Below are 21,786 nucleotides of genomic sequence, written 5' to 3' on the forward strand. Positions count from 1 at the left end.
TGAGGTTCCAGGGCAATATTTGATAGCATTTGTTCTGAATACAAGGAAAATATGATATGTAACTATCACCAAAAACACAAAATCTGTTGGTCACATACATGGGCCTGGCTCCTTGGCACTTGTACCAGACAATGGTGGGCGCTGGATTCCCCAATGACGTGCATGTCAGAGAGGTTGCGTTCTCTCTCACGGAGACAACTGGTTTTCCTGTTCCAAAAAAAGAGCATAAACCTTCCAAAAACCCACTGCTGTTTAATATACATAATCTGTGAACTATTTCAGTCAGTGCGGTGAACCGTTGCTCTACTTGTTTGGTTAGTCAAAGAAAAAAGTTTGCACTTTGTTTTATCGGCTCACTAAACTGAATGAAACCTATTGCCAACATACATTACTTACGGTACATGCGAAGGCGAAATGTTATGGAGGCATTAGCCCTGCTGCTCTGAGCATAGAAGGTGTATAGGCCCTCTTCCCCGGACTTTAGCCTCTTTAGAAACAGCCCTGCCTCATACCTACAAGGAAATACGGCAACACACATTATTGTTTTAATATATACAGGCAGTGCAGGTGCCTATATTTTAATATCTACCATTAATAAGTGATCCAATTTTACTTACATGTCATTAAAAAAAGTTAGCTGGTTATAATGATGATACTGGATATAGTTGTTCAAATGAAATATTTTCAGTGTTAACATTAGTCACAGTTACTGTCCACCCCAGTCATAGGAATTAAACACCCAATCTCAGGACCATTCAGAACATTTCAAACACTGTCACGTCCCTCAACTTCCCCTTATTCTCCTCACAGCTCCAGCTCCTGAGTCTGCACCATACTGGCCTGTCATTATTCTCGAAGAACGTGTCTTCAGGCTGGGACGCATTGGGGAGGGCCGGGGTCTTCCACCTGTGGGTCTCCAGGGGAGGGTACGCCCATACCAGCACCTGCAGCTCCACGTCCTGGCCCTCTGCAGCATCCACCGTTAGAGCCTGGTGGTCCAGACTGGGGGACAGGTGGGGGACGAGTCTCAGGTAGGGCTTCTCTGGTGACAAAACCACACATACCCTTTTTAGTAATTGGCCATTTTTTAACACACAGCCACAACAAGAATGACTACAACTTTATATTATATTTACTTATTAAGACATTAAATTATCTGAAGTCTGTTTAATAATGGTAAACCATTAAAAATATATTATGTGCCTAAAAGTCAAGAAGCCTGTTTGTATGATCTGCATGACTTACTGACGACCTGAAGGTGCGTGGTAGAGCTGTTCTTTCCGGCCTCATTCGTTCCTGTGCAGGTGATGTTACCTGAGTCAGACAGCTTAACTGCTTTGATGGTTAGAGTGTTCCAAACGGCCAGCCCACCATCCTTTGATTTTGAGAAATCTTTAGACTTGGGTAATTTCTAAGGACATAACAGGGTGTTTCATCACATTAGTTTCACAAGCTTCTCTTAGCAGAGAATGCCAAGAACAGAGCTTCAGGTATTTACAATTCTGTGAACCTTTATGTGAACAATCAAATTTATAGGCTTTTGAAACCAAGATTGTCTCACAATTAACAAAACCTTCATTTGGTTTGGTGGGATCCTATTTAAAAATTGTATTAATCATAAAGGCCTTGAAAGCCCAAGTTTAATGTGGCCTGGTCCCAGGCTTTGAGTTTCACACATGTGCACAAGAATGAAGGTAAGAGTGAAAGCTGGTTACCGTTCCAGAGGAGTGACTCCAGGTGATGTTGACATTGAAGTTTGGGTTGTAAGTAGAACATTTGATTTCCAGTCTTTCTCCAACCAGTCGCACATACTCATTACTGCTCAGTAACACATACGGAGGGAAGCGGACCTCTGAGGAGAAACCATCCGGTGGACCAGATCAGAGCTCAGAGAGAAGAAGGGAGCACCCGCAGTATACAACATCTTCAGAGCTGGTAAGCAGACTGAACTAAATGAGCGTAAGGTGGTGGGGTCCTTCTGGTACACTCACTCTCCATCACGTTGATGCTGAAGACTGCAGACACCTTCTCCACACCTCCTATCCTGCCAGTGCAGACGTAGTCCCCGGTGTGGCTGGGACGGAGGTTCCAGAGCTGCATGCCTTTCTTGGGGTCAAAGGTCATGTTCATGCTTGGGGGTGCGGCGGTGCCGTTGTCCATCCGCAGCGTGACATCGGTCCCTGCGGGGTCAGTGAGGAGGCAGGGCAGAACGTGGTCCTCTCCCTCCTTCGCCACCACGTGCCTCAGGGTGGATGGTGTTGTGAAGAGAATCTTCGGATCTGCGGATCACACGGTACACAGTGCTGTGCTTCAAACTGTTGCAAAGATAACACCTGAGTGAGTCTTAATACACTTTCTGTCAAAAGTTATCAGGCCTTTTGGGAATGGAGTACTCTGCATCATCTCAGGCTGAATACATGCTCATTCTGATGCACTTATTAAACACTCACCTTTCACAAAGATATGCACAGACGAGACCTTTGAGACATTGTTGGCGGTATAGTTACACTTGTAAGTGCCTGTGAACTCTGCAGTGGCTTTTATCACACTGAAGGCAGAGTGGTTTCCACTGGATGTGACGAGAGGTCTGTGTTTAGCTAGCCGAGGGATCCAGTTCACAGGGGTATCGCCATCACAGGTCAGAACAAGGCGAGAATTGGCATGTAGGACCACATCCGGTCGGGCGATATCTCCGTTTACTCTTATCTGAGGTTCCTCCCACCCTGTTAATTAAAAGAAAAGATGCTGAATATGAAAGACGAATGCTGTGTTCTCAAAACCAGTTCAGCAACAGCACTGGACCGTGCAAGCAGAGTGGGTCGCCACACAATTAGCCCACTCTCCCCGGGCCAGCCGGGCCAGCCGGACCACCGCTCCACCTCACGTCAGCAACGCACGCCTGCTGTTTCCGCCTGGATGAGATCTGACGTTGCCATGACGTGGGTGTTGTTGCCCGGGGAGAACCAAAAGTGAAGCCCTGAACTGAGTGCGGTGGCCAGGACAAAATGACCACGTCACTCCTGGAAAACACAACATCACATGAAAACCCAACATCCTATTCCTCCATATCACTTCTCTATCTTGTTCTCTCGCTCTCCATGGTTTTCAGATTTTCAGAACCTCGGCATGTTCACACCAAACCTTCTTCACTTCCAGTGTAGTTCCTGGCCAGTTCTGTCTCAGCAAGACGGCACTACACCCTGCGTAGGGCCTCCTGATTCATCTACACACCACAGCACTACACCCTGTAAAGGGTCTCCTGCTTCATCTACACACCACAGCACTACACCCTGTAAAGGGTCTCCTGCTTCATCTACACACCACAGCACTACACCCTGCATAGAGCCTCCTGCTGCATCTGCACAATACTTCATCAAAATACCGCTGCTTCATCTGGTATAAAAGTTCCATCTAACTAATGAAATAAAAAGGGTTTCTTGGTAGGACTTGTGTTTTTGCTCCTCATGCAAATCTTTGTGTAATGCTAAGCCAGCTGAGCTAGGGTCACACTCAGCCTTGCTGGGGTCTTTATTGGGGTTAGGGTTAGGAAGTTGGAGGAGTGGCTTCAACAGATCCCAGAAATGACATCAGTCTCAGTCCAGAAGAGCACAGTCCTGAGAAGAGAAAAACACTGCACTGCTCTCTCACACTGTATTCACTGTAGAAACACTGCGCTGCTGTCTCACACTGTATTCACTGTAGAAACACTGCACTGCTCTCTCACGCTGTATTCACTGTAAAAACACTGCACTGCTCTCTCACGCTGTATTCACTGTAAAAACACTGCACTGCTCTCTCATGCTGTATTCACTGTAAAACCACTGCACTGCTCTCTCACGCTGTATTCACTGTAAAAATACTGCACTGCTCTCTCACGCTGTATTCACTGTAAAAATACTGCACTGCTCTCACACTGTATTCACTGTAGAAACACTGCGCTGCTCTCTCACACTGTATTCACTGTAGAAACACTGCACTGCTCTCTCACGCTGTATTCACTGTAAAAACACTGCACTGCTCTCTCACGCTGTATTCACTGTAAAAACACTGCACTGCTTTCTCATGCTGTATTCACTGTAAAAAGACTGCACTGCTCTCTCAGACTGTATTCACTGTAAAAATACTGCACTGCTGTCTCATGCTGTATTCACTGTAAAACCACTGCACTGCTCTCTCACACTGTATTCACTGTAAAAATACTGCACTGCTGTCTCATGCTGTATTCACTGTAAAACCACTGCACTGCTCTCTCACGCTGTATTCACTGTAACAACACTACACTGCATTCAGAATATATTGACTATAAAAACACTACACTGCACTCAGACTGTATTGACAGCAAAGTCTTGTCAGTGTTCTAGCTCCACTACAGCTATAATTATTACAGCCCATTCTGGCCATAGAAAACTCTCGATGTATAAAATGACATAAGAATATACATACAACTATACAATATAATAACAATAATAATAATAATAACAATAACAATAATATTTTATTATCATCATTATTATTATTATTACAAACATTTTTCAGGTGACCTAAAGTCTACTTCCTTTGAATTATCAAGAATAAAATATTTTTTTCAATTGCTTGCCCAGAAACCTCCAGTGAGTATGCTCTCCCATTATAATAAAGAGAAATATTTACATTTAATATTACAACAAAAATGTTTCCTGTGGTCCATTTGTTTAACTATAAATATATAATGCATTCATGGTCATAGAAACATAAATATGGAACATAAGATAAACATGTAACTTCCAAGTTTTGCTGCACTAGAGAAAACAGAAGTGAGACTTGCGAGTGCGATTTTAAACTTCACAGAATGTGCATTTATGTCTTTACTCTGACCACAAGTCTATCTTAACTTTTGTAAAGAAATTTGACTCAGCAAATAATAATCTAATAAATAAACTTGAAAAAACTCTAAGAAATCAGAAGAAATTATGTTAATACAGCAAAAAAATGTAGTAGATAATGAGCCTATTTATAAGCAGTTTAACAGATAGAGTGATAAGACCAGCAGGCCAGTAGCTCAGGCAGTGAAGTATCAGGACTGAAGGAGAATCAAACGTGTCTCACCGTGTGCCTGACAGGACAGGAGTCCCAGAGCCAGGGACAGAATCAGCATGGTCCCGCAGTACCTCTGAGGTGCAGGACTGTGCGCTGGGTGCTGCGTTAGTCTTCACCACTGCGTCGTCCCTTAAGTAAAGAAGTGATCTGTCCCTCACTCAGAGCCAAGTTCTCCTTTAGCAGACAGCTGAGGAAATCAGATGACTACACGCTGAGCTTGGAGAGAACGCATAATTATTCTGTCTGTCCATCTTTAGTTAGTTGTAAAATAATGACAACAGGGTTCAGCATATGTAAAAGGAATGAATGAAGATTTCTATATTTATTTTATTTAGACACTTTCAGAACCCCATAGAGGGTATTTAAAGAGAGACTCAAGTAGAAAAACAAACACTGTCACGACAGGCAGGGTAGGAGCATGTTTGCTGGACGCAGGTGAATGCAGGCTGAAGTGTAACATACCTGAGTGGGAGGGCGTAGTCGTGGGGGAGAAATGACTGACCTTTGTCTGACAAGATACCAAAAACATTGATCGATTGCACAAGTCTCAAAACAAAATTTCCACAACAATCAAAAATATTCTAAGAATATATCAAGAGTCAAAAGCAACAGATCTGTCACTAATCTTTATTTATAGGTTTTCTTTTACACATTACACATTAAGTCCAATAAAGTAAAATATACAAAATATTTATACAAAAATACACTTGTAAACATACATATTGTAAAAGCTTTGGTACCATAGCATGTGTGATATTCTCATGTAAAGTGTGATGTGTGGCAGTAAATATATTTTGGCTCATATACAATAAAAGAGACTACAATAAAATCAACAGGAAGGAAAGCACTGGCAGTCTAGCTGCAGGATCAGAGAACAGACGGCGGATTACGCAGAAATACATTCCTAGGCTGGGCACGAACGTTTTGGAGGAAGCTGTCCTATCACACTGTTCTGAGGTCAGTTTCACTGTTGCTGTATAAAGATGCCAAGGCTTGCATTTGATTTATAAAATAAACTTCTCCTTTATCAGTGTAAAAGAGTTCAACTTCCACCAGAGTAACACTCTAGAACTCTGGACTGACCCGGAAACAGATTCTAACTTTAAAAAGCGATGAAGATCCAGAGAGGGGGAGAGACCACAGAGTCGTATAAAAGTTGCCCTGTTTCTAGTACCTTAACCTGTGCTGAGTTTCACTAGTGTTTCAGTCAGAAGGATACAATGTCTAAAGGAATAAAGAATTCTCACAATAAAGAATTGTGGTGGATTTAAAGTTTTGTAAATGAAGGAAAAAATTAACTTTTAATCAATACATTGTCTATTGATTCAAACTACCTTGATTGCCTTCATGAAATATAAAAAATATTGAACGTAACCTAGGTCATAATTTCTCATGAGACTGTAAAGTGCAAATTTGCTAGAAGGTTTTAAAAATTGCTTTCTCTAAAATGTAAAATACAGTAAAATGAAATGTGTCTCAAAATAAAACAAACATATTTGCATAATGTTCTGCTCAACAGGAAACAAATAGACTGAAATAGAAACATGTTGACAAACAAACTTCATTAACACAAATGTCCTTCGTTAAAATGTCAATTCTTGTTACATACATAGACTATAATAGTAACAGAGAGGGCCTCAGGCCTACAAAATCACAAGCCAATCTTCAATGCTACAAAATCCAAGGATATTCACAGCGTGTATTGTCAATACTCATTATCTAATATTTGTGTTATTACTAGGCTTAAATTTTTAATTTATAAAAACGAACCATAATGCTGAAAGGATGAGTTCAACCTGACGTGGCAGAGGTCCCTGTGGCCCTGACCCTAAGGGTCACGGCCTTTTCCCTATTGAATCCCTACAAAGGTCTGAGTACCAGTAATAATTTTCACACAAATCATCATTTTCCAAACATCTTTTTCTGCAGCCGTTTCTGTAATGACAGTTGTACCTGACAATCGTTTCTAAAGATTACAAAAATTATATAACATCTCAAAAATGATCCAGATGTTTGCGTAGTGCATGAAGGGAGTCACAGGAAACTCTCCTGCACATCTGGGGTTGTGGAATGTTCCTTCAGCAGCTCCTCACGCTCCGGTTCTGTGCTGGGGCTCTCCAAAGAAACAGTCTCTGCCTCAGAGCCCACGGAGCTGTGGGGGCAAAAATAAAATCCAAAACCTTGAAGATTCCGTGTTCTGCAAATTTATTCCAAATCCTGCCACAAGGGAGCACTGTTTTCATGTGAAGGACGTTAAGAAAACAAACAGCATCATCTTTCAAACCACTGTAATAGTTGCAATACAGCTTAAGAGGGATTTTCATCAGGTTGTTTTAGATACATTTTTTTATGTGTTTGTGATCTGCCATCAAGATCTACACTTTATACTGATGTCAAGAAGCAAGCCTGTGTGAGGAAGCTCTCCTCAGAGGGAACTGGTGTGTCATCTCTCCCCACATCCTGTGTGGTTTAGTCATGGTCAGGGAACCGGATCCTACCTCGAGGGGCTTTCCTCCGGTGCCGTCATCTCCTGGGCTTCTTCCTCAGGCTTGGGGTCAGGGATGGGGATGATGTAGCCATTATACGGGGCCGCCACCATCTCTCCGTCGGCCCCCAGGCAGGGGTTGGGGATGGGGGTGGAGGACAGAGGGAAGGCCGAGGGAGGAGTTAGGGGAGAGAGTGGTCCTGGGAAGGGAGAGGGCACCCGGGGCTTGGTGCGCACCACGGCTGGGTGGTCACTCTTCAGGAAGCTGTCGTTGACTTGGGAGTACCTCTGTAGAGAAGGCAGGGGAGAGAGAGGGAGAATCAGTCTCAGTGTTGGAATTAGTCTTCCTGTTGTGTAAAGGCACCTTTACACCTCCATGTCACTGTGATTCTCTCATGTGTCCCCGCAGTGACTCCAGGCCTAACTGCACTCATCAGATAACTGCCCATGACTTGAGTCAAGCACATCAGAGCAGCGAAAACGCCGAGCTCTGCAGGACTGCAGATGTGTGGAGGTTTTTGGATTATACATGATGAAGGAGACGAAGATGAGCAGAAACCTTCTTATAGGCCTCCGTGAGCATGTTCCCCAGGGTGTGGGACAGGAAGGAGAACTCTGGCCTCTTCTCGAACTTCTCCTCCCAGCACTTCCTCATCACCTCATAACTGCAGGGGGACAAGTCAGTTACACACTGGTGCTCTCCTTTCAGCCTGAGACATAGTGTAGAATTAGACGTAGACAGATACTGCAGTATTGAACTGAGACATAGTGTAGAATTAGACGTAGACAGATACTGCAGTATTGAACTGAGACATAGTGTAGAATTAGACGTAGACAGATACTGCAGTATTGAACTGAGACATAGTGTAGAATTAGACGTAGACAGATACTGCAGTATTGAACTGAGACATAGTGTAGAATTAGACGTAGACAGATACTGCAGTATTGAACTGAGACATAGTGTAGAATTAGACGTAGACAGATACTGCAGTATTGAACTGAGACATAGTGTAGAATTAGACGTAGACAGATACTGCAGTATTGAACTGAGACATAGTGTAGAATTAGACGTAGACAGATACTGCAGTATTGAACTGAGACATAGTGTAGAATTAGACGTAGACAGATACTGCAGTATTGAACTGAGACATAGTGTAGAATTAGACGTAGACAGATACTGCAGTATTGAACTGAGACATAGTGTAGAATTAGACGTAGACAGATACTACAGTATTCAACTGAGACATTATGTACAGTAGTATTAAATATAAATACTGCACTATTGAACTGAGACATAGTGTAGTATTAAATATAAATACTGCAGTATTGAGCGGAGACATAGTGTAGTATTAAACAGATATTGCAGTAATAAACAGATGTTGTATAATAACAATAGATTAAATTATCATAGATGCAGTGATCAACTGCTCTGACAGCGTTATGAAAGGATCAGACTGTCATGTTGCAGGCCTGGACCCCTCCCTTTGGGGCGTGCCTACCCGGACCCCTCCCTTTGGGGCGTGCCTACCCGGACCCCTCCCTTTGGGGCGTGCCTACCCGGACCCCTCCCTTTGGGGCGTGTCTACGTAGTCCGTCTCTGTGTATGTACATGTGGGGGTGTGGTTGGGTGTGTGTGTGTGTTCACTCGTGTCGTTAATCTAATGTGATTCACGCTGTGCTTGTTAGTTAACGTGTATAAAGTGTGTGTGTGTGTGTGTGTGTGTGTAACATCCTGTGCTCATCTTTGTTAGAGTCTGACACGTGTATGTGTTCTTGTTTAATGTGCGCTATCCGTGCTTCACTCAAATAAATGTGACGTTAATGTGTTTCAAACAGAACGCCGCCTCATTATTCGTTTCGCACTCAGCGTTACACAGACATACATGTCATCGGAGGCGTGCATGGGTTTGGCCATTCTGTATCCTCTCTTCAGAGCATTGTAGAACAGCTCATTCATAGGCAAATCTGGGTACGGAGTTCCTCCTGTAAGAGGGGTATACAGGAGATATTAAAACATCATCCAAAAAGAATTCATAATTCATATAATGGCTAATTTAATAGCTCATCCAGACGGTTGGATGAATGAATGAAATAATAAATTCCAAAGTTTTTTTTTGCAGGCAGATGGGTGGAGATATACATATGTGAAAGATACATATTAGTTAAGTATCAATTCATTAACAACTTACCAAGAGTGAATATCTCCCACAGCAAAATACCGTAAGACCAGACGTCACTCAGCGTGGTGTAGAGGTTGTGGAAGATGCTCTCTGGTGCCATCCACTTGAGGGGCAAGAAGGTCTGTAGGTGCCAGAATCATAATAACTCAACAATCACAATAACTCAAATGTTACAATAACTCAACAATCACAATAACTCATCATTCACAATAACTCATCAATCACAATAGCTCAAACGTTACAATAACTCATCAATCACAATAATTAAAACGTTACAATAACTCAACAATCACAATAGCTCTTCAATCACAGTAACTCATTTGTTACCATTACTCAACAATCACAATAACTCAACAACCACAATAACTCAGCAATCACCGTAACTCGATAGTCTCAATAACTCATCAATCATAATAACTCACTTTGCACCTGCTATTGATAATATACACAACTGGGGAAAATAATTAAAGAGCATCTAGGATATTCAGATGCTGTTGATTATCAGAATAATGTGTTAGGCAGAGCCCATATCAAGCAGATGTCTTTCATGGAGCTGTCTGCCAACACAGAGGGGACCTCTGTCAAATTTGTCATGCCTGGTGAAGTGGTCAGGACTTTATCAAAGCATGTCAGACACTCCGCTTTGTAGCACATTAAGTATGCAAAATTTTCTTCAGACTGCACGGAGCTCTAATAAAACCTTCACAGGTTCTCACTGGGGTTTCATCAATTATGCTGCATGCAGAACCACGTGGGATCCGCACAGACTCACGCTGCCTTTGGAGATGTAGTTATTGTCGTGCATGATGTCTCTGGCCAGTCCAAAGTCACAGATCTTCACTAGCTTCCCCTCGCAGATCAGCACATTCCTGGCTGCCAGGTCCCGATGAACACACTGGAGGAATCAGAGAAGAGCAGGATGCAGCTTACAGAACTTCCAGAGCCCAGCAGGGCCCAGCCAGAACCCATCAGAACCCAGCCACGTCCCAGCAAAGCCTAGCCACAGGCCAGACACAGAGGTCAGGAGCACAGGCTGCTGGATGTGAAGGTGCAAGTATGCGGACTGCAGTATAACACGAGCAGGTCAGGAGAGACAGGGCTCCTGCTGCCCTCTGTGCTGCTGACAATGTGCTGGAGATGCACTATATGGTAAAACAGGACTTTCCCTTGTCCAAACTTTGCAAAGACTTCATTCTACATTCAGTTCTATTATAAAACTGTAAAACAAACATCTGTCAGGGAGCAGTGTTTGTATGTGTGTGTGTGTGTGTGTGTGTGTGTGTGTGTGTGTGTGTGTGTGTGTGTGTGTGTTTCCATACGTTTTTAGAGGCCAGAAACTCCATGCCTTTGGCCACCTGGAAGCTGAATCCAACCAGGTCAGTGTAGCTCAGGACAGGAGAGTCACTGATGACCAGTGTCAGGTCTACTCTGTGACCTGAAACACACATAAACACAAGTGAGCAAAATATTAATAAGCTATATCAACATCAGCAAACACATTTCTCCCAGAATCACTATGTGCTGGTCTACCTCAACATTTACCTAACACATCTGCCCCACAGCTGGATGGTAAGTGCAGGTATAAAGGAATTTGATTCTGGATATTTTTGCTGTCTCTCTCTGAAATGCAACTCATAATTCAAACCTCTGCTTGTCCCCGACGATGTATATAGAACGGCCATAAACTTTACGAACTGTAACGCAGCAGAGAGCATGAACACATCTTCCATTCACTGTGGCCACATTCGCATAACACACACCTGGGAATGATTTACTGCAGCGGTGTGTTAAGAGTGACACAGTTTGGCACAGACTCGACCAGACAGAAGTCCAGAGCTCTGAAGTGTTTTAGTCGTAATTGACCACTGAACGGACACCATTCACACTATGAATGCACACGTTCTTAATTCTTCATAGATATTTCAGGTATTAAACTAAAGTCTCATTAAATGTTTTCTCCAGGAAGGAACACCCTGAACATTTGTTTTAGAAATCCTTGTTTGTTTTTGAGAGACGCCCAAGCTTCCTGGCCCTGTGGTCTCGCCGCCGGCTGGCGGGCCCCGGGCTGGCGGGTCCCGGGCTGGGCTCACCCTGCTCCTGGTAGATGTCCTGCTGGTATGGGGACTGGTAGGCTGAGGTCTGGATTTCGGCGTATTTGATGGTGTCCTTGAGCTCCTGCATGGCCACGTATTCCGTCATGTCCTCCTTGCTCATGTCCATGTAACCACCGTCGCTCTCGCTGCCAAACGACACGTAGCTACAGGGCAGGAGGAGTCACAGAGAGAGAACCACCCACTCACTGTGATCTGAGGTCTGCATACAGTATATTAAGGTACACTGAAAAAAATCCATTACATTAACTCAACAGAGCTGTGATACTGGTTCCATGTGAATTTGGTCTTTCATTGTAAGCATACTGTAAAAAAAACTTTAGGTTAAGATGACCATAAAAAAACCTTTCTGCACTGTGAACTTGTAAATGATAAGCAGTGAAATTCCCCAGAGGCCTAATCTCTGGGGCAGGTGGGCGGGGTCACTGTCAGCTCATTACCCTTTCCCAGAAGGCACCTCTGCATCCAGGCACGTCTGGCTCTCGTCACTGTTGACCAGCTGGCTCTTGTTAGCATAGTGCTGCAGAAAGCCCTGCTTGTTCCTGTGCAGGTAGTCCACCAGGTCTCCGTAGCGACAGTACTCCGTCACCAGGTACAGGGGCCCTCGGGAGAGCAAAGGAATGAAGGTGTTTTAATACCTCCACAAACAAACCCAGACACGCTGCTCCTTGGACGGAGCCGGCGATGGCGGGGGTCTGTTGTGTGGGGATGCGTCTGGAGTGTGTTACCTTGTTTGGTGCAGGCGCCCAGCAGGTTGACGATGTTGAGGTGAGGGCCCAGGTGACTCATGATCTTCAGCTCTGACATCAGGGCCTGAGTCTCGCTCCTGCGTGCTGTTGCTGTCGACCACAGCGGGAGAGTCAGTTAGCGACTGACACACACTGCAGCTCCTAGCTGTTAGCACTTGTAGCAAATAAGTGTTTACTGATTGATAAGAGCTGAGAAACAGGAGGCGTTGAATACATGACTCGAGCCACAAGGGGGCGCAGTTGTGTTGGTGTAAAGTGTGCAGGGGACGTACACTTCAGCATTTTCACTGCTACTTTAGTGGAGGACTGGGAGTGGCCGAGGCCGTAAGCAGTAGCCTCCACAACCCTCCCAAACGCCCCCGAGCCCAAAGTACGACCTGCAGAACAAGAGACACAACCACATCACATCCACTGTCCTTTAACCCTCACACTGGACAGGCTGGATCTTTGTGTGTGTGTGTGTGTGTGTGTGTCACACACACATCACGTAAGGCACAACGTTTAACAACAGTGGTATTCCTGAGCACTGGGGGTTTGAGTGCTCGGTTGCCAGTGTGCTGGCGGCTGGTACCCAGGAGCAGGCTGTCGCGGGGCATCTCCCAGGCCAGGTCGTAGGGCAGGTGGATGGGGTCCACGTAGATGTACTCATGGCCATCCTGACTCACCGACTCAATCACCTTCCACCTGATCTCATACCGTGGCTTCTGTACACGACACACAGACACAAACACGACCCGTTCAAATACGCGGTGCTTATTCCAGTGCCCAGACCAAATGATGAATCTGTTTATATACAGTAACACATCAAAGTCTGTATAGTAGTTTACTATAGTAGTAAATATAATCATATAGTAGTAAGATTGTATTTGGTAGTATAGCATAATTGTAGTATAGTACAGTGTATATGTTTTGGAATAATCTTGATAATATTGTACAGTATCATCCAATAGTTAGTTTGTGTTCTCAGCATATATGATGAAGGTCTATTGTAACTGGATGTGAAAAAACGAAGGTGACTGGCCTTTCTCCACACAGCAATGAGGATGATGATGAAGATGATGGCTATGACAACAAGAGCCAAAACTGCTGCCAAAACAGCCACCTGAGAGAAGAGAGCTGGAGAGACAAACACACACTTATTACACACACACTTATTACACACACTTATTACACACACACTTATTACACACACTTATTACACACACACTTATTACAGACACTTATTACACACACACTTGTTAAACACACTTATTACACACACACTTATTACACACACACTTATTACACACACTTATTACACACACACTTATTACAGACACTTATTACACACACACTTATTACACACACTTATTACACACACACTTATTACACACACTTATTATACACACACTTGTTACACACACTTATTACACACACACTTATTACACACACTTATTACACACACACTTGTTACACACACTTATTACACACACACTTATTACAGACAGTTATTACACACACACTTGTTAAACACACTTATCCAAATAAATAGATAGATAGATAGATAGATAGATAGATAGATAGATAGATAGATAGATAGATAGATAGATAGATAGATAATATATATATATATAAGATATATAAAATAGAACTGTGGCTGTGTGTATCAGATGCCTGTGACAGCACACACACACACACACACACACACACACACACACACACACACACAGAACACTCACTGTTAGTGACGAGGCGGATGTCTCTGGCGCGAGCTCCTCTGTCATTGCGTGTCTGACAGCGCAGTGTGATCTGCTGAGGGCGGGCAAACGTCACCTGGCTGTGCACCTGGTGAATCTTGCGCGTATCATTGTATGTGGCATTGGTCACAATGCTGATGCTCTCTGCATCGGCCACCAGGGGGCTCCACACCACGCTCCTGTTGCTGCATCTGTGCAGGAAGAGAGTGAGATAAACACATCAAAAACATGATATATGGGTAGGAAGATCGTGAGGTGAGGTTGGTGTTATGCATTAAGACAATGGAGGTTATGGATAATTCATACAAACGGTTTCTCAGAAATGCGTTCCTTAATGCTCAATACCAATGAAGCTCCATCAGTATGATGTAGTCAGAGCCCGGGGTCACCCATAATGGAACAGCTTACGTTTCCGTGGGTGTGTCTAGTCGTGTACACACTACACAGCGAGGAGGTCCATAAAGGTTGTAGATTTCCATAACAGCTACGAAGGTATTTTCCAACACATACATCTCATGACCCATTATGTGTCTGCTGTTATGCCTTTACAGTTAACATGATTATTAATGCATGGGAGCCCCCAAAAGGTGGAATGATGTACTGCAAAACAGCATTCCAGTTAAGGACGGGTTGACCACATTCACCATGACAGGGACGTCTAAGATACTGAGATGTGATATACAGCAGTAACTAAACTAGAGATGAGTCATGTGTGGTTATGTCATAAAATATACATTTTATTTGGAGTTATAAAGGAGACCAAATCATGCAATAATTATGATACTAATAACACTGATGATGCAATTACTGCAGAACACAACACTGGTGATGACGTGGATGGTGATGTGCTCACTTGAGCATGCTGTCACAGCTGAACCACTGGATGCTGGGGGAGGGAACTCCTTCTGCTGAGCAGGTCACCACGTGCTTCTGGCCCGGATGATGGTCCGACAGCTCAGTTATCTGCGGAGGAACTGGAGGCAGCGAGAGATTCAGCACCGTGTTACGGTGGAGGAACAGTCTCACAGAGCGACCGGGAAAGGAGCCCACCACAAGGGAGAGGGCTGGAAAGAGTTCTCACCTTGGACCTCTAGGTCAAAGGTCATCTCTTTGGAATCGTCTTCGTTGGAAACATGAATGGTATAAAAGCCTTTCTGCTCCAGCCGGATCCTCACTAATGTTAATGTGCTGATGTACCTACAGGAGAGAGAGGGGAGCAATGTTTTACTCATCAACAGGCCACAGAAGCTTCAAAATGTTAATACCCATCAGTGTGCATCATACTGACACCTGCATCTGAACTTGTTGCCAATTAATACAAAGGTCAATTTTACAAGACAGGAGTTGTTCCAAAATGGAGGCACACCCTGACCTGGTCTCCTGCTCCTGTTTGGTGTGGATGATGGTGTCTCCGGTGATGGTCGCCCCGCCCTTGCTCCAGTGGATGTGGGGTTTGGGGTAGGCGTCCACCACCACCCTCAGCTGCACGTTCTGGTGCAGCTGGACTGACATGTTGGCACTGAGGAAGGAGGTGAGTTGCACGAAGCCTCTCTCTGCACAGACACGTAGACACATCAGTCAAGCACGCCCCTCCAATTCTGCTGGACTCCAGGGTGAGAACTGAGTTCCAAAGCAGGTTCTGAAACTCAGGCCTAAATCAATTGGATGTGAGTTCTAGAAGTCGTAAAGGACATCACATCAGACAGCGGTCTGAGCAGTCAAGGCAAGCCGCCTACAACCACACCATGAACCGCCCCAATTTAGCACCGCATTAATTTAGGACGTTTTTGAATGCACCAAAAACACCTAAAGCGGATAAAAACATTTCGGATCGCCATCATAGCCACTCTGAATGCCCAGCGCTCCGTCCCACGTTTCACAAACCTAATCATCACTTTCCATGCATAATTCACCCCTAAAAGCATAAGGCTTCGTTACCACTTTCAGCACTTTAACTCACTCTGCAAAGCACATTATAAGCACCTAGGCCTGTAATCTGCCCTGCCAAGTACATTTACAGGAGTGTGAGCGGCAGTGTGAGTGTGAGCGAGGGTGTGAGAGCTTCCGTGCGGCACACACACACGCCTGCTCTCACACACCTGCGCACACACGCCTGCTCTCACAGAGTGCTCCATTGAGCCACCCCGTCCTCTGCGTACAGACGCCTAGTGTGCTGCCGGCCACCCCGGTTGCAGGCAGGGACAGACCTAAAGACACGGCACTGTGTGCAGCTGCCCCACTCATGTGCTTAAATATAACCTAATGTCAAAGAATGCAAACATTCCCATTTGATGGACTCTCCGGCAGGTTCCGTGAGTAAGAGCCAGAGGGCGGAGCTCCTGAAGGCCTCAGTAACCACGGAGATTGAGCTGCCGGGGGCTTCATTTTGGGTTCACTCGGGTTCACATCGGTCCAAAATGCAACATCTGTTCACTTCAGCAAACGTGTGACGTCATTTTTTGATCGGTTTCGCTCCCGCTTTGTAATGCCAGGATTATGCAGACTACCGAGTACTCTTTACTACATGAATCTTCAACACCCTAATTGATCCTAATCTCAGTTATTGAAACACGTTCATTTCCTTGTAACATTTTAGACAGTCAATCAATGCAACACGACATGTCACTCAAGCCTGTGCAGTTGGTTAGCTAAGTCTCACAATAAGCAGGAGAGTAGAGGGTTGAAGACGCGTGCGTGCGTGCGTCTGCCGCTCACCCAGCACAGTGATGTCAATGCTGGCCGAGGCGTTCTGGTTGCCCACGTCCTCTTTCACATAGCACACGTACTGACCCGAGTGGGCCAACGTGGCGCTGGAGATGTTCAGGCAGGAGCGCATGCTCATGGCCGACAGCACGTCAGTCAGGGGCTCCACGTCCCACACCTGAGGGTCAGAAGGTCACAGAGGTCAAGATGAAGCAGGAGATTGGTTAAAGGAGCACGGGTGAAGGACACAGGAGTGGACGCTCAGGATGAACTAGAACATGTAGCCATACTGCACTTACAGACCCTGTATTTACACCACAGCTATGGTGTACATACTGGGTGTGGATGCTGCTCACATTGGAAGCTCAATGTACACACTCTGGAATGTCAATATTAAAGTGTTTTTGACTTATTTTGGTTTTTGGTTTACAAACACTTGTTGTGTTGATGAATGATGAATATTAAGTGCGTTAAGCATTCAGCACTTCACGACTGTGAGCGAAACGCTGTTAGCTGGCCAACCAGATGGCAGCGTCGTTCTTTCGTTGCTCGGAACCCTGGGAGTTTGTGGTACGTGGGGCCTCGTTCAGCGAGCGGTGGAGAACTTCCAACACACCAGCCAGCTCCCGGATCACTCCGACCAAAAGTCAACATTTAAATGCGGGTGGACACAGGAGACACACGGGTTTCTGTTCGGATGTGGAAAGCGCAAATACCAGGCCTGACTGCTTTATCTGGATTTTGAGGGCAACAAGAAATCTGTGAAAACACAAGTCGGTGTGTGATGCAATACATGCATCGTTTGGTAAGGAAAAAGGTCGGGAAGCTTTAGTTTTGGTCATCAAGGAAACATGGCTGACATTGTAGTACAGATGATCTCTGATAACCATCAAGGGCAAACACAACAGCAAAACACGCCCTCTTAATGCACTGCAACACTTTCTGGCTAGTGGTCAATGTGGCAGGAGTGTCCAGCAGGCCTAACACAGTGCTCCGCCAGCCTGCCCTCCTCACGCTCCGCCTCCTCCTCCGCCCACTCTCCTCTCCTCTGACAGATTTCAAACTTTAATAAAAACATGTTGCTCAGAAGAGCTTCTCAGGGATTAGGTGTGGCGGCACATCTTGAGGTGATTTGGGCTGTTGGAGCTCCTCCAGAGGGGTTTTCGGGCCGCTGAAACGAGACGTGGAAGCGAAGATGATGCGTTTTATTCTCGGCCCACTCACGTCTTTGTTCGGGGTGTCCCAGGAGAAGTAGACCAGCTCCACGCCGCTGGCGGTGCAGTTCACACTGAGAGCCTCACCCTGTTTCAGCACCGTCTTTGAGGCATTGATGTGGGTGTCCAGCATCTCAGGCACTGCAGTCATGTGCAACACACACACACACACACACACACACACACACACACACACACACACACACACACACACACACACACACACATACACACGCACGCACACATACACACGCACGCACACACACACACACACACAAACCCATACAAGACAAGCATTGTCTTAACGCTGCATTTTACAAATCATCTGTTTATGAAAGGGAGGGGAAGAGAAATGATGGGAACGAAATGACAGGAAGTTGAGCAGATGTGGAACACATGTGAAGCTGGGTTAGGGTTATAGGCTTAGAATCCTGTCCTGCAGCCTTATCAACTTACCACACATACATTGTGAATTACGCCGGCCATGAACCAGGCTTGGATCCGGGGGTGTGGTGGGGGGATGGGGGTTGTATGTGTATGTGAGCGAGTGGGAGTTGTGGGGGGGCTCTGGGAGAAAATCTAAACTCCCACCCTCCCCACCTTGTGCCGGCCTTTGCATGAACTAATGTCCTTTACATGGTATATAATGCGTTACATTAACATACGGCAGTGTCATTTACAATGCAGTTAACGTAGTGCTGCACGATCCAAACAATTTGGATAGATATCGTGATAAATCTTTCCTCGATACCGATAATAAACTTTGGGCAATATAATTCGATAAACTTTAGTTTCTATTTACTGTCTAAATAGCGCCACCAATGTAATCACACTGCACGCTGATTTGCATTCTCAGTTGGAGGACTGCGTTTATACAGTAGCACGTTATGGCACAATGGCCAGTGGAGAGTCCTGAAAGAAAACATGAAGATGAAGGTGGACCTTCTTCCCTCTATAACAAAGACAGGAAACCTCCATCATATGAAGGTGGTTCGCATATCTTAAGTCTCATCCAGTGGCGCAAAAAGGGGCTATGCAGCGTATGCGACGCATAGGGGCGCTGCACTAGAGGGGGCGCCAAATCGATGCCAGAAAATTATTTGCCGAGTTGGTGGGGGGTGGGTGGTGGAGTGCGGGGGGCGCCGATAGTATGTTTGCATAGACCTCAGAAAGTATGTAGTTGCAACCCTGGTCTTGTCGAACGCAAATAAGCACAAAATATGCTGACATGCAAACTAAATCCAAAAACACGAATTATTTGTTATACCATTTGAAAAATCCCATCCATCCAGGGGAATACACAGAGAGTGTAAAAGTATGTGCAGCTGTTGTTAGCTAACTGGTATGCTGTGGTGCTAGCCAGCCATCAAGCAGTGGCATTTCTCTTAAACAACAGCCGGTAGTGTTTTCATGATCAAGTCATGAAACTAAGGAGTCAGGTTTTTATTATTTGGGCATGGTAATCAAAAATGTAAAATGTAAATTTCATTGTGAGTTTGAGTAATTTGCATACTCTGTGCTTGTATGTATTCAGTCTTGTTTTTAGAAGGGTATACATTAAAAGCAGTGACAATGTTACAAAATTTTCTATCATGATCATTATTAAGATCGATTAATATAGAAAAACTTATCATGATAACATTTTTGGCTATATTGTCCAGCTCTACGTGAACTATATATCAATAGTTTCAAACACGAAACCTCATACAACAACGCTTAATTCAATGCTCCCACACCTCGAACATTAAAATCACTCCCCTATTAAACACGGAACCTTAATATAGCCTTATAAAAGGTCTTGCATACTCCTTTGTTCTTAAATGCACTCTCTCTTTTGTATGACACATACCCAAGATGGTGTAGACGTAGTAGAGGTTGGACCACATCTGCTTTCCAGCTAGCTCTGCTCTGCACCTGTAGGTGGTGTCGTTGAGCTGGGCGGTGTAGCCCAGGCTGGGGGCGTATGATCCCCTCACGGGGGTGTCTGTCTCCTTGTCATACAGGCTCACGTTTAGACTAGGATCCGTCACTAGGCACGGGATGGTTGCCACGTCGGCCGTTTTAGTCACCATGTTGTACTCATTCTCCAGAAACCACACGTCGGGATCTGTCAGCAAGATTCAATCAACAATAATCAATAACCACACCACATTATCATTATCATTAACAGGCAATGCATCGACAGTAAACACCGGCTGTGTTCGTTATGCAGGTTACTGTCAGACTCCGTCGATCCGTGACTGTACGATAACGCACACGGTAACGTTTGCTTTGCTCCTCACCGGGCACGTAGACGGCCACCTCTCTGGTCTCGGCCGTATGATTTTCGAAGCACACGTACACTCCTGTGTGCCTCCACGTTACGTTCTCGAGGGTGAGCATGCTGACGGAGGGGCTGCTATTCTCCCAGCGGAAGACCGGAGCGCTCTCTTCCCGTCTCAGGCGCCATGACACCGGCCCCCAGCCGGAGCACGTGATGGTGAAGGAGGAGTTGGCCGTCAGGATGACCTCTCTGATGTTCGGGTGGAGCTCCAGAGATGCAGCAGAGGGACACAGCAGGACCAAAGCTTCGCACAGCACAGCCCAGACAGGAAAACCATTGATTCATGCAGACAGCAGTATCACTCAACCAAAGCATTTCCTGCACGTCTCCGAACTCAGACTATGTTAGCCCTGCAACCCTGAACCAGCACATAAAGGACTCATTAGTAACTGTAACCTGTTGTGTATGTTCTGAATGTGAACTTCAAACGGGATAATTCAATATTATATTGAAGCACTCATGCATTTTGATTAAGTCTTCCATCTGAATCTTGAACGGGTATTTTATGAACATTCGATCTTATGAACATCTTATGAACATTCTTATGAACTTCTTATGTCTTCTGCATTCGATGGGGTGGAGGTGCGTGAGGGGAGCTTGTGTGTCATCTCGTGTGTAGTCTGGTACCTGCTGTGAAAGCGGCCAGTGGCAGAAGTCCGACACCAAGTCCTTCCATAGCGACTGCGTGGTGGCGGCTGGGCGTTTTCTGCAAAAGAGAAAAGAAAAAAAAATAACCCTCAGCTCCTGAGAAGGGAGCACAGCGTTCCCTCAGCTCCTGAGAAGGGAGCACAGCGTTCCCTCAGCTCCTGAGAAGGGAGCACAGCGTTCCCTCAGCTCCTGAGAAGGGAGCACAGCGTTCCCTCAGCTCCTGAGAAGGGAGCACAGCGTTCCCTCAGCGATCTGGTGCTCTACAGCACAAGCTCATCTTCAGCTGCACAAGCGCTGGTGCTCCTGACGTCGCTTCTGAACAGCTTCCAACTATGATAATCGCAGTACATTCAGATGGCATTAGATGGCTGCGTGCCAAGCAGGTCACTGCTGGTGCGTCTCGCTCTCTTTCCCTTTTTCCTGGTGGCCAAGCAGCGTTCCATGCTGATTGGGGCAGAGCGTAAGCACATGAGGCGCTCTGGGGACCGGCCTGTCCGGACCACGCTTCGTTGCACACACACAGCCACACTTCACACTCCAAGCTACTGTTGCATTGTTTTA

General features: G+C 45.3%; 2 protein-coding genes across 5 annotated transcripts in view; both read right to left on the bottom strand.

The window, feature by feature from the left end:
* The window catches only part of csf1ra (colony stimulating factor 1 receptor, a), a 13,242-nt gene extending 7,999 nt beyond the window's left edge, over window positions 1-5,243 (bottom strand). Inside the window, exons 1-8 of the mRNA XM_077005868.1 lie at window positions 5,086-5,243; window positions 2,451-2,723; window positions 1,992-2,279; window positions 1,716-1,852; window positions 1,246-1,411; window positions 841-1,042; window positions 397-512; window positions 99-207 (exon numbers count right to left, since the gene is read on the bottom strand). Coding sequence (XP_076861983.1) covers window positions 99-207; window positions 397-512; window positions 841-1,042; window positions 1,246-1,411; window positions 1,716-1,852; window positions 1,992-2,279; window positions 2,451-2,723; window positions 5,086-5,134 — 1,340 coding nt within the window. The 5' untranslated portion in view covers window positions 5,135-5,243. The remainder of the gene's footprint in view (window positions 1-98; window positions 208-396; window positions 513-840; window positions 1,043-1,245; window positions 1,412-1,715; window positions 1,853-1,991; window positions 2,280-2,450; window positions 2,724-5,085) is intronic.
* A 446-nt stretch (window positions 5,244-5,689) lies between these two features.
* Window positions 5,690-21,786, bottom strand: part of pdgfrb (platelet-derived growth factor receptor, beta polypeptide) — a 27,546-nt gene continuing 11,449 nt past the window's right edge. For all 4 annotated transcript variants that reach the window (XM_077005866.1, XM_077005863.1, XM_077005867.1 and 1 more), the window contains 22 exons: window positions 21,205-21,283; window positions 20,537-20,821; window positions 20,104-20,361; window positions 18,265-18,395; window positions 17,053-17,218; window positions 15,710-15,890; window positions 15,419-15,534; window positions 15,191-15,311; window positions 14,320-14,528; window positions 13,623-13,717; window positions 13,173-13,305; window positions 12,874-12,978; window positions 12,581-12,691; window positions 12,293-12,455; window positions 11,832-11,998; window positions 11,061-11,176; window positions 10,514-10,636; window positions 9,751-9,862; window positions 9,445-9,544; window positions 8,121-8,226; window positions 7,575-7,849; window positions 5,690-7,228 (listed from right to left, as the gene is read on the bottom strand). In XM_077005866.1, coding sequence (XP_076861981.1) covers window positions 7,111-7,228; window positions 7,575-7,849; window positions 8,121-8,226; window positions 9,445-9,544; window positions 9,751-9,862; window positions 10,514-10,636; window positions 11,061-11,176; window positions 11,832-11,998; window positions 12,293-12,455; window positions 12,581-12,691; window positions 12,874-12,978; window positions 13,173-13,305; window positions 13,623-13,717; window positions 14,320-14,528; window positions 15,191-15,311; window positions 15,419-15,534; window positions 15,710-15,890; window positions 17,053-17,218; window positions 18,265-18,395; window positions 20,104-20,361; window positions 20,537-20,821; window positions 21,205-21,283 — 3,270 coding nt within the window. In that variant the 3' untranslated portion in view covers window positions 5,690-7,110. The remainder of the gene's footprint in view (window positions 7,229-7,574; window positions 7,850-8,120; window positions 8,227-9,444; window positions 9,545-9,750; window positions 9,863-10,513; window positions 10,637-11,060; window positions 11,177-11,831; window positions 11,999-12,292; window positions 12,456-12,580; window positions 12,692-12,873; window positions 12,979-13,172; window positions 13,306-13,622; window positions 13,718-14,319; window positions 14,529-15,190; window positions 15,312-15,418; window positions 15,535-15,709; window positions 15,891-17,052; window positions 17,219-18,264; window positions 18,396-20,103; window positions 20,362-20,536; window positions 20,822-21,204; window positions 21,284-21,786) is intronic.

This window comes from Brachyhypopomus gauderio, chromosome 5, assembly GCF_052324685.1.
Source record: "Brachyhypopomus gauderio isolate BG-103 chromosome 5, BGAUD_0.2, whole genome shotgun sequence".
Classification (NCBI taxonomy): Eukaryota; Metazoa; Chordata; class Actinopteri; order Gymnotiformes; family Hypopomidae; genus Brachyhypopomus; species Brachyhypopomus gauderio.